This window comes from Myxocyprinus asiaticus, chromosome 25 (assembly GCF_019703515.2).
Source record: "Myxocyprinus asiaticus isolate MX2 ecotype Aquarium Trade chromosome 25, UBuf_Myxa_2, whole genome shotgun sequence".
Classification (NCBI taxonomy): Eukaryota; Metazoa; Chordata; class Actinopteri; order Cypriniformes; family Catostomidae; genus Myxocyprinus; species Myxocyprinus asiaticus.
In genome coordinates, this window is record NC_059368.1 from 18,453,728 (window position 1) to 18,465,663 (window position 11,936).

Here is an 11,936-nt window from a genome sequence, read left to right on the forward strand (position 1 = left end):
ATGTTACATTATACGCTTGCATTAAGATGCCGTGCAGGACATACATGCGAAAAGGGTTAAAGATTAATTTGAAGTTTGAAGGAAATGATCTCTGTTTCGCAGAGATGAAATTAATGCTGTTTTTATCTCTCAGGAGATTGCTTTCCCCAAAATGGTAGCCAGCTGTTGTCGTTTCCTGTGCTACTTCTGCCGCATCAGCCGACAGAATCAGAAGGCTATGTTTGACCACCTGAGCTACCTCCTGGAGAACAGCAGTGTAGGCCTGGGTAATCAAACACACACACACGCACGCACATGTTGGTGTGGCTATCCTTATGAGGACTCTCCATAGACATAATATTTTTGTACTGTACAAACTATAGATTATATCCCCTAACCCTAACCCTACCCCTAAACCTAACCCTCACAGAAAACTTTCTGCATTTTCAAAAAAACATCATTTAGTGTGTTTTTTAAGGGATTTGAATTATGGGGACACTAGGAATGTCCTCATAAACCACATTTATAGCATAATACCCTTGTAATTACTAGTTTGTAACCAAAATAAATGTCCTCATAAACTACCCAAACCCGCCCCCCCACACACACAATTGTTTCACTGTAAGAACATCTCATAGACACAATGTTTTTTATGCAGAGGTAATAATATTTTCCATCTCTTAACCCTGCCTGTAGGAAATTAAAATCACAAGTGAGATCTTTTTAATTTCTCAATTGTTTCTGCTTGACAGATGAGATCAAATGGAGAGCAAACTGAGACTTTTGTTAAAGTCTCCTGCTTTTCAGATTTTTTTTCTCTTGTAATTTCACATGTCTCCTCTGGAGTTTCAGAAGAAATCTCAACAATGTCTTAAACTGTGCTTTGATTTACCAATATACCAAAGTCTGTATTCAGAAGTCAAAGTTTTCAAAATGATCTAAAACATTTCTCATCAAATTTCTTCTGTAACCAAATTATCTCTGCTATGCTATCCACTTTAATCTGATAGCTCTATACTCATATTGTATGTGAACAATTGTCTCATTTATGTCTATTTTTTTAATTATTTATATATATATATATCTCCCAAGGAATCTTTGCCCGAAATATTTGAGACAAAGTTGGTAGTTTAATAAAACATCTCACATGAGCTATGAAAGAGCAACCTTTGAGCAATAACATTTTCCTCTGCGTACCTCTGCCCTTAAACCTAATCCTCGCATGGATCTTTCAGCATTTTTAACATTAAGAAATTATTTTGTATGTTTATTAAGCCATTTTCCTTGTGGGGACAGTTGGCCCCACAAAGTATGTGATTTCAGGTTAACTATGCTTGTGGGGACATTTGGTCCCCATAATGTAAGCAAAACCTGACCCACACACACATAATGTTGTTCAGGAATGCAGGTCAGGCAGAGCTGACTCACAGTGTGCTGTTTTGACTGTGAATAATAGCTTGTGCTGCTGAGAGCACCTGACCCTGCAGGAGTCGCTTCCTATAACAGCACATAAATGAGCAGCTGAGAGCCTCCTCATCCCTTTATAGTCCCTATCCCCCTGATCAATGACACATCTGATGAATATAAGGGCACAAGCTGCAAACCAGGGTGCCTCTTGGGTTAAACATTCTCGCTGTTAGTGTGAAGCAGACACTTATATGTAATATTACATATGTTAGGTTTTACCATATCTTCATTATGTATAGCAATTGTTCTACATCTACAGTTTCAGTAATCACATTCCTAATTTCAGTAATGCAAGCTAAACAGCTCTGCACAACTCAGTCAGGGAGCAAGATTGTAATCAAATATGCTGTAAAAATGCTGAACTGTAGAGTTTTAAACAATAACATAAGAAAATACAGAAATTATTTATATACATAACATCCTTTAGGTGTTTAGAAGATTTTGACAGAGTAAATGCGATATTTTATAAATGCTCACACTGAACCTTTACTTGCAAAATTCAATGTACAATACAAAAATGTTCAGTGTTTATAGATTTAACAAATAAAACCGGCTCTAATTACTAAACAAACTGAAATGACTTCAGAAAACTGTTCATATACTATATACTTGTCTTGATTAGCATATTCTGATGGTCTACACAAAACCAAGAGAATGTTGTTGTTGCAGTGGCTGAGGAAAGTCTGCCATCTGCTGGCGATTGATACTTGTTTAAAACTTTTAGTCCCTGATGGCCTCATGTAAATAATCTTGTTTTCACTATCTCCTCAGCTTGCCAAGCCATGAGAGGCTCCACACCTTTAGACGTGGCTGCCTCCTCTGTGATGGACAACAACAGTCTGGCTCTGGCGCTAGAAGAACCCGACCTAGAAAAGGTTTAATTTCGCATTCAAATTCACTAAAGCAACATGGGGTTTTTGTTCAGGTGTTCCCAGCAAAGAAAAAAAAATGTAATTTCGCTTGTGTACATTAATAATAATAGCATGTATATTATTATAGCATCCAATAACAAATGCATCTATTTAAGCTATTGCTGAAGTTTCTGCATTTGTCATGTCTGTGCTTTCAGGTGGTGACATATTTGGCAGGCTGTGGATTACAGAACTGCCCAATGCTCATAGCTAGGGGATATCCAGACATTGGTTGGAACCCGATAGAGGGAGAGCGCTATTTGTCCTTCCTCCGGTTTGCTGTCTTTGTCAACGGTTAGTTTAGGCCCACACTTTTTTCAATAATGGACATACTTATGAATAAGTCGTCAAACATGACAGTAAGTCATGTTTTGAATCTTGGTTAATGGGAAGGTTACTTAATGCTCCCATTTTTGCATTTTGCATTTAGATTTGGAAAATACTTTTACCCAAAACAACTTACTGTATAGTGCATTCAAAGTACACTATATTGCCAAAAGTATTCGCTCATCTGCCTTTAGACGCATATGAACTTAAGTGACATCCCATTCTTAATCCATAGGGTTTAATATGACGTCGGCCCACCCTTTGCAGCTATAACAGCTTCAACTCTTCTGGGAAGGCTTTCCACAAGGTTTAGGAGTGTGTTTATGGGAATTTTTGACCATTCTTCCAGAAGCGCATTTGTGAGGTCAGACACTGATGTTGGACGAGGAGGCCTGGCTCGCAGTCTTCGCTCTAATTCATCCCAAAGGTGCTCTATCGGGTTGAGGTCAGGACTCTGTGCAGGCCAGTCAAGTTCTTCCACACCAAACTCGCTCATCCATGTCTTTATGGACCTTGCTTTGTGCACTGGTGCGCAGTCATGTTGAAACAGGAAGAGGCCATCCCCAAACTGTTCCCACAAAGTTGGGAGCATGGAATTGTCCAAAATCTCTTGGTATGCTGAAGCATTCAGAGTTCCTTTCACTGGAACTAAGGGGCCAAGCCCAGCTCCTGAAAAACAACCCCACACCATAATCCCCCCTCCACCAAACTTCACAGTTGGCCCAATGCAGTCAGACAAGTACCGTTCTCCTGGCAACCGCCATACCCAGACTCGTCCATCAGATTGCCAGATGGAGAAGCGTGATTCATCACTCCAGAGAACGCGTCTCCACTGCTCTAGAGTCCAGTGGCGGTGTGCTTTACACCACTGCATCCGACGCTTTGCATTGCACTTGGTGATGTATGGCTTGGATGCAGCTGCTCGGCCATGGAAACCCATTCCATGAAGCTCTCTATGCACTGTTCTTGAGCTAATCTGAAGGCCACATGAACTTTGGAGGTCTGTAGCGATTGACTCTGCAGAAAGTTGGCGACCTCTGCGCCTCAGCATCCGCTGACCCTGCTCTGTCATTTTACATGGCCTACCACTTCGTGGCTGAGTTGCTGTCATTCCCAATCGCTTCCACTTTGTTATAATACCACTGACAGTTGACTGTGGAATATTTAGTAGTGAGGAAATTTCACAACTGGACTTGTTGCACAGGTGGCATCCTATCACAGTACCACGCTGGAATTCACTGAGCTCCTGAGAGCGGCCCATTCTTTCACAGATGTTTGTAGAAGCAGTCTGCATGCCTAGGTGCTTCATTTTATACACCTGTGGCCATGGAAGTGATTGGAACACCTGAATTCAATTATTTGGATGGGTGAGCGAATACCTTTGGCAATATAGTGTATTTGTTTTATTAGTATGTGTTCCCTTGGAGTCAAACCCATGACCTTGGCTTTGCTAGCACCATGTCCAACCAGTTGAGCTACAGGAATTTTTATAAAAGCTCATGATGCAAACTTTGCATATGTTTCTTAGTGTGTGTTTTCTGGTCATCTCAGGTGAAAGTGTTGAAGAGAATGCTAACGTTGTGGTGAAGCTCTTGATCAGGCGTCCGGAGTGCTTTGGACCTGCTCTTAGAGGAGAGGGAGGGCAAGGTTTACTAGCTGCTATGCAGGAAGCCATTAAGATCTCAGAAGATCCTGCCTTAGACCTGCCCAACCTACCCCAAGGGGTTACACCCTTGTAAGACATGTTATAATTCCCTCCATATGCTTTATGTTGGCATTGTTAGGTGTTTAATTTTTTTTTTTTTTTTTTGAGCATTTTGAGCATTTTGAATTTTCTTCAGTTTTTATTTTAAATGTCCTACAACAAAAACAAAAACAGAGTGTCTATTTGCATCCCTTTGTAAATAGCATCTGCCTCACAGTGCAGCTATTTGCATCCCAATAGTTTGGTGAAACCACAGGAATATACAACAAACTGAACAGTAGGTTTCGCTGCAGTGGTGTGGGGTGTAAAGACGGTGTGAATGTGTAGTGTTGTCCTAGCGACACCAGTTCAATTCCACTGTTTGTCCCACTCTTTTTCCCATCCGATTTCCTGTTTCCACTCTTAATATTTCCTTTAATACCACTTAAAATAATAGATAAAAATGAATAAAAAAAAATATTTCATCACAGTAATTTGGTCACTGTTGAGGAGTGCAAAGGAGGGTTTGATCCGGAGGTGAGGTCTGTCGAGTCCACTCGTTCCCGCATCTCAGCATCACTTGTGTTTAGATTGCATCACTGTATTATAACATTAATATTGTAGTAACCATGTTTTTTGGCAGAAACCATAGTCTGTCTTGCTGTTTTTTGAGGTGGTTATGGCCAATTGTCATCTGGTAAGGCTGGGATATCAGCTAGCCTACCAGCTGATACCTAGCTTGGCCAGACTAGGAGACCAGGTAGACCAGCTTAGACTAGTTTAAGCTAGTTTTCCCAGCAGGAACATTGTGTTTTGTCCTCATGAATGAGCAAGCATGATTTACAGTAGAATAAGCAAGTCTGCTCTCTGTTTTGACAGGGTCGGGGAGGATGAAGAGGAGGAGGAGGTTGCACACTTGGGTAACTCTATTATGTCCTTCTACTCAGCTCTTATTGATCTACTGGGCCGCTGTGCACCTGAAATGCATGTGAGTGCTTCTTTTCTGACAGATTTCATTGATTTAAAAGACTGTGACAAAGCTGGGGACAAAACTTTGTTTCCTTGAGTATATACCCTGTTGAAAAGACCAGCATTGCTGGTCACAAGCATATGTTGTGTTTTGGTTGTTGGAATGTTGGTGTCCCTACAAGGCTCCTTAACTAACTTAACCAGCCAGCTTCCTTTGGTCAACCAGCCTCATCAGAAATAAGCATTCTTTGCTGGTGAACAACATGGTCGACCAGCTAGACCTGCACCAAACCAGCATAAACCATCCTGAACCAACATGGAAATGCTGGTCTAAACTGGTCTTTTATGCAGGGTGGTGCTGTCACACTGTCTGTGGCCTCAGGCAAATACTTACTTTAATATTTTATGGATGCTTTTTTACAGCTAATTAACAAAGGCAAAGGTGATGCATTGCGTATCCGTGCCATCCTCCGTTCCCTGGTGCCCACAAAAGATTTGGTCGGAATTATCAGTATTCCACTTAAAATGCCAGTCGTGAACAAAGGTTTGTGCATTTTACTTGATATCTTTGAAAGATTCTAAGAATGTGATCTCATGATGTAATCTCCGAAAGTCATTATAATGTGCTTATGATGAATGGATGCTATTCCTCTATGTCATCTATATCCTACGTGTCTCATTATCTGTTCTTCTTGTTCCACAGTCATTATAACCCTAACGTCTTTTTGTTTAATTCTCTCCTCTGCTTAGATGGCAGTGTAACTGAGCCAGACATGAATGCTAGCTTCTGTCCAGAGCACAAAGCACCCATGGTGCTTTTCCTGGACCGTGTTTATGGTATTGATGACCAAAGCTTCTTGTTGCAACTGCTGGAGGTCGGCTTCCTGCCAGACCTGAGAGCATCAGCCTCCATGGATTCGGTAGGGTGCTCTGGAGAGCAACAAAAGTCACAGTCATGAATTGATCATGCTTTGTGTTTATATTTTAGAGTATTTCATTTCCCGTCTAGGAGAGGGCTATTTGTCATTTAGCTGTGAACTCTAATATAAGAAGCATGCCTGTGCCCACACACATGCAAGCCATTCATATATATTTAGGGGAGACAACATTTATGCATTTGGCAGACGCTTTTATCCAAAGCAACTTACAGTGCACTTATTACAGGGACAATCCCCCCAGAGCAACCTGAGTTAAGTGCCTTGCTCAAGGACACAATGGTGGTGGCTGTGGGGATTGAACCAGTTCAATCTGATTACCAGTTATGTGCTGTAGCCCACTATGCCACCACCACTCCAGTTGTGACACTTTTTACTCTAATGAATATTTCTCAGAGTAGTTTCATTTTTGAAAGTCAATGTCTGAATAGGCACATACCTTAAAGTCTTGCAAAATCGTGATGTAACTAACAAAAATATCAAACCATTGTTTTGGGCAAAAAAAAAAATATTGTAATTAATAAATTGTATAAATGCATAATATTAAAAACAGTCGTTACAACCCTGACCTGACATTTATGGAAAAACACATTTGCTCTGAGAGCACAGTTCTATCTTCATTATTTAGTTGACCCCTGCCTAAAGGTATGCCAGTTTGTTTTTATCTGCATTTACTTGTTTATCCAATAGCTATAGCAAAGTATGTTGATATTTGAATGACAAAATGATGAATGAATGAATGAATGTTTGAATGGCAGAATTCACCAAAATGAACGTGCAAACTACTGCTAGAGAAAACACAAATGTTTCGGGATTGGACTCACACCTTAAAGGGATAGTTCACCCAAAAATGAAAATTCTCTCATGATTTACTCACCCTCCTGGCATCCCAGATGTGTAGGACTTTCTATCTTCTGCAGAACACAAGCTCTGTTAATCTATACAATGCAAGTGAATGGGTGCCAACATTTTGAAGCTCCAAAATCCACATAAAGGGAGCATAAATGTAATAGATATGACTACAGTGGCTACATCCATGTGTTTAGACATGATATGATTGGTGTGGTTGAGAAACAGTATAATATTTAAGTCATTTTTTATCATAAATTCTCCTCCCTGCCGAGTAGGGGGCGATATGCACGAAGAATGTGAATCACCAAAAACAGAAGAAGGAGAAAGTGAAGGAAAAAGGACTTAACTATTGATCTGTTTCTCACCCAAACCTATCATATCACTTCAGAAGGTATGGATTTAACCACCAGAGTCGGCTGGAGTACTTTTATGTTGCCCTTCTGTGGATTTTGGAGCTTCAGAATTCTGGCACCCGTTCACTTGCATCGCTGAGATATTCTTCTAAATATCTTCATTTGAGTTCAGCAGATGACAGAAAGTTATACACATCTGAGATGGCATGAGGGTGAGTAAATGATGAGAGAATTTACATTTTTGGGTGAACTAACCCTTTAAAGTTACCGAAATAAAGCACTTGTTACAAATTCCTTATGTGACAACTAGCCCATTCTCCATTATAACTGAAAAAGCCTGAAAGGTATTCATTGTATAGATGTCAGGCATTTAGAATACTGATACAGCACTAGCGAAAAGTAATGTTTTATTAAATTTCTATATATATGTTTGATTCGTTTATTGTAAAAATGTAAAGTAGGACTCTGTAAATCGATGATTTTTCATGGAGAATTTGTTGTTTTTGTGTCCACCAGGAGGTGCTCAGAACCTCAGAGACAGCGCTGGCCACGAACAGGTACATTTCCTCTGCAGTGCTTCCTCTGTTGACCCGCTGTGCTCATCTGTTTGCTCACACAGAGCACTATGCAACTCTCATTGACTCTACGCTGCACACCATCTATCGCCTCTCTAAGGGCCGATCGCTCACCAAAGCCCAGAGAGATGCTATTGAAGAATGCCTAATAGCCATCTGCACGTAAGAACTTACAATGTCTTCTCCTAAAAACCTTTAGTTGAGAGGTTGGGATTGTTTTCTCACTCATTCACCTTTTCTCCAGGCATCTTCGGCCATCAATGCTGCAGCAGCTTTTACGTCGTCTCGTGTTTGATGTGCCACAGCTTACAGAGTACTGCAAGATGCCTATTAAGGTGAGTTTAATGGAATTGCAAAAATATTGTCTGTTTCCAAACAGGTTTTCCGAACACTCCCCCTGTTTTCCATTGGTCTGTAAGACAGATAGTCCAGCCCTAAATTCACACCATTGATTGAGCCAATGTTGATATATCAGGCTGGCCAGGATACTGAAACAGAGCAATTTTTAATAGTGCCACAGTGTTTAAACCAGGACTTTTTTGAGAAATGTTTTACTCTCAGTTGTCTCTGAACATTAAGTTGGGATAGGCAAAAGTATTTTAACATGGAATAAATTCCACGCTTCACCTAAGTATATTTCATTTGTATTACCCTTTGGCTCCATTACCCATTTCAATAAGACCCTAGGTTTCATAACAGTCAGGTCATTCACATTTATACCTTCATCATGTGTTCTGATGGCTTTTCACACCCTGCACACATGCTCACACACATCATTACCTGATGCAACTGTCAACAAGAGTCAACACAGACCCCCTACCCATGATCCTTTGGGATGCAGGTGTGAACAGGTCATAATCTCACAATTTCAGTGTACTTTCTCCCTGCTGGCAGCTGTCTTCCCCATCATAACTACTTCATCATAGAGCAGACTAATCAGGAGAGGGCTTGACAGACCACACATCTTTGAATTATTTTCAGACACATGACTTAACTATCTCACATATCTTAGAATATTATGGATAATACCTATATCAAACCTAGTATGTGATAGAGCTCCTCAGTCAAGATGTTTATTTGTAGGGGACAACAAGGAATGAGTTCTGAGTTTGGATTTATTACCCAATTGAGTCACATCAGCTAAAGTATCCTGAATGTTGACAGATAATCCATTTGCCTGTTTATCCTTGCAGCTTTTGACCAACCACTATGAGCGGAATTGGAAGTACTACTGTCTGCAAACAGGCCAGGGCAGCTATGGTATGGCATCAGAGGAGGAACTCCATCTCACCAAGAAACTCTTCTGGGGACTTTTTGATGCTCTTTCTCAAAAGGTACAATAGAGGTCACAAAATACTTTAGTAAAAATGTCATTCATTGTAAGTTATTTAATTAATTTTATTAGACACAGTGGAAAATTACACTAAAATGGTAAATTAACCGTAAAACCCAGTTTTAGCTCAAATAAAGATAACTGATTCTAGGTCAGTTATTAAATAATTCTTCACAGAAATGCATTTTTACAGTACTTGCACTTCAATTGCACATGCACAAGGTGAACTGTGATAATGTTAACAGGGTCCAATTAGACCAAATGAGACACTAATCAACCTAATAGTGACATCACACGAAACAACTATTTGCAACAAAACATAAATAATAATACTACAAAAGAGCCAAAACCCTCTATGAATTCTAAATAACAACTATTTAAATGTACCCATGTGTTCCCTTTGACCAAGGAAACATAACAAAAAAATTCAAGTGCAAGAGAATGTGGATATTCCCCATAGCCTCTGTACTCAGAATTTTGAGTTAACACTTGGATTTTTAAGATAAATAAGCCCAAAACTTGACATTTTAAGTGATAATTAAGACAACGTGATATTTCAAGTAATGATGACTTTAGGGTTTACAGTATTTGATAAGCAAAACTGCAGAATATCATTTGGTTGTTTTCAGAGAATATACAGTATATTGCAGTATATCTTTTTTTTTTTTTTTTTTTTTTTTTTTGCTTCTCAAGTAAGTTTATCTTGTTTTAAGGATATTTAGATATTTTTTAATGGAAAACAAGACAAAAAAAAAAAAAAAAAAGATTAAGAAAGTGTTTTGCAGTGTTTCAGCGCACCTACAGTAGTCTACGAGTTTAGACCATCACAATGAACTTGGAGCTATTAGAACTCATCTATTTTTGATTAGAACTTTATGATTCCTCAGTTTCAGCAAAAGCAGCCCTGGATATAATCAAATATTTATCTTTGAATCCATTGTCTGTTTTGCAGAAATATGATGCAGAGCTTTTCAAAATGGCAATGCCATGTTTGAGTGCCATAGCTGGTGCCATGCCACCTGACTATGTGGATCCTTGCCCAGGTTCTACTTTGGTTAAGCAGGCCTCTGTGGATGCCCAAGGAAACTTTGACCCCCAGCCGATTAGCACTGCTAAGTATGTACCATTAAATCATCGGTCACTGAAACAGCATGTACTGTAGGCATACTTTTACTGGAAGTTTCTTTGTTATGGACTTCATTATATACTGTTTTTCCTTTTTCAGCATCTCCCTGCCTGAAAAATTAGATTACATTGCAAACAAGTATGCTGAGCATTCCCATGAGAAATGGTTGTCTGAGAAGGTTGGACAATGTTAAACTCATCTCATTAATCTTGCACATTTCAGTGTGCCACTAGAGTTCAACATTTCCACCTCTTCTTCTGTTGGATAACACAAAGCGTGACTACTTGTTTTATCTTGTATGGTGATAGATTGCTCTCGGCTGGACTGCAGGAGATAAAGTAGATGACAAAGCTAAAACTCACCCTCTTTTAAAACCATACAAAGCACTGAGTGAAAAGGTAACCTCTTTAATACATATTCTGTCACATAAACATCAAGTAAGATTCCTGAGAATTCATAAGTACATACTGTAGATTCAATCTTGAAATAATCAATGCAAATCCATTTTGTCTAGGAAAGGGAGACGTACCGCTACCCTGTGAAAGAGACTCTAAAGAGCATGTTGGCAATGGGATGGAACATTGAGAGGACCAAAGAAGGAGAGGCCATGTTCCAGCAAAGAGAATCAGAAAAACAACGCAAGATATCAGAGTCTTCTCAGGTGAGTATTAAATAGCAAGAGGTAATTTATTTCTCTACAGTATCAATCAATACATCAGAGGAAAATCAAAGCAAAAAGCACATTGTGTTGCTTTTTACCTGTTTTTACAGGGTGAGTTTAACCCAGCTCCACAGGATCTTGATAATGTAATTCTGTCAAGAGAACTACAGGCAAGTCTGAATGTTGTAATGCAGTGTACAAAAAACATTCTGTACATACTGTACAAAGGCATAAAATGAATTTTAAATATTTAGGATTTGGCACTATTTCTAGATTACTAATCAAATAAGCAAATTGCTGACATTGACAATAGTAACTTCTTTGTACAGGCCACATATCATTGCTTTCATTAAAGGTGCACTAAGTACATTTTTGTTAATTAAAAAAGTTTTACACATAAAGACATGAATATCATTTTTTTGAAATATGTTGAAAATGATGTACACTTACAATAGATGAAGACTCCAGTCATATCAGTAATGAAATAAAAGCTGTTTAACCCTTGTGTTGTTTTCATTTGTGCTGACACCTTTTCTGTTCCCGGTCAAAAATGACCAGCCCACTAAGATTGTAAATTTTACATTGAACGGGTCGCCCCCTCATGGGCCTGCCATGTTGACAGCACATGACACTGTCATGCAATTGACCGAGTTGCTACCACTAATAATGACAATAAAAATAACATGTTTACTTTATATAGCACTTTCAGCCAGTGCTCAAACATAAAATTACATGTAAACAAAACAAGCAAACCAAATAATAAA

At 39.2% G+C, this 11,936-nt stretch overlaps 1 protein-coding gene across 2 annotated transcripts in view; it reads left to right on the top strand.

Moving 5' to 3' along the window:
• The window catches only part of LOC127416034 (ryanodine receptor 3-like), a 54,724-nt gene that overhangs the window by 16,526 nt on the left and 26,262 nt on the right, over positions 1-11,936 (top strand). For both annotated transcript variants that reach the window (XM_051655114.1, XM_051655115.1), the window contains exons 13-27: positions 134-266; positions 2,218-2,321; positions 2,516-2,651; positions 4,236-4,419; positions 5,248-5,356; positions 5,761-5,881; positions 6,088-6,257; positions 7,994-8,214; positions 8,297-8,387; positions 9,246-9,386; positions 10,338-10,501; positions 10,611-10,689; positions 10,820-10,909; positions 11,026-11,172; positions 11,283-11,342. In XM_051655114.1, coding sequence (XP_051511074.1) covers positions 134-266; positions 2,218-2,321; positions 2,516-2,651; positions 4,236-4,419; positions 5,248-5,356; positions 5,761-5,881; positions 6,088-6,257; positions 7,994-8,214; positions 8,297-8,387; positions 9,246-9,386; positions 10,338-10,501; positions 10,611-10,689; positions 10,820-10,909; positions 11,026-11,172; positions 11,283-11,342 — 1,950 coding nt within the window. The remainder of the gene's footprint in view (positions 1-133; positions 267-2,217; positions 2,322-2,515; positions 2,652-4,235; positions 4,420-5,247; positions 5,357-5,760; positions 5,882-6,087; positions 6,258-7,993; positions 8,215-8,296; positions 8,388-9,245; positions 9,387-10,337; positions 10,502-10,610; positions 10,690-10,819; positions 10,910-11,025; positions 11,173-11,282; positions 11,343-11,936) is intronic.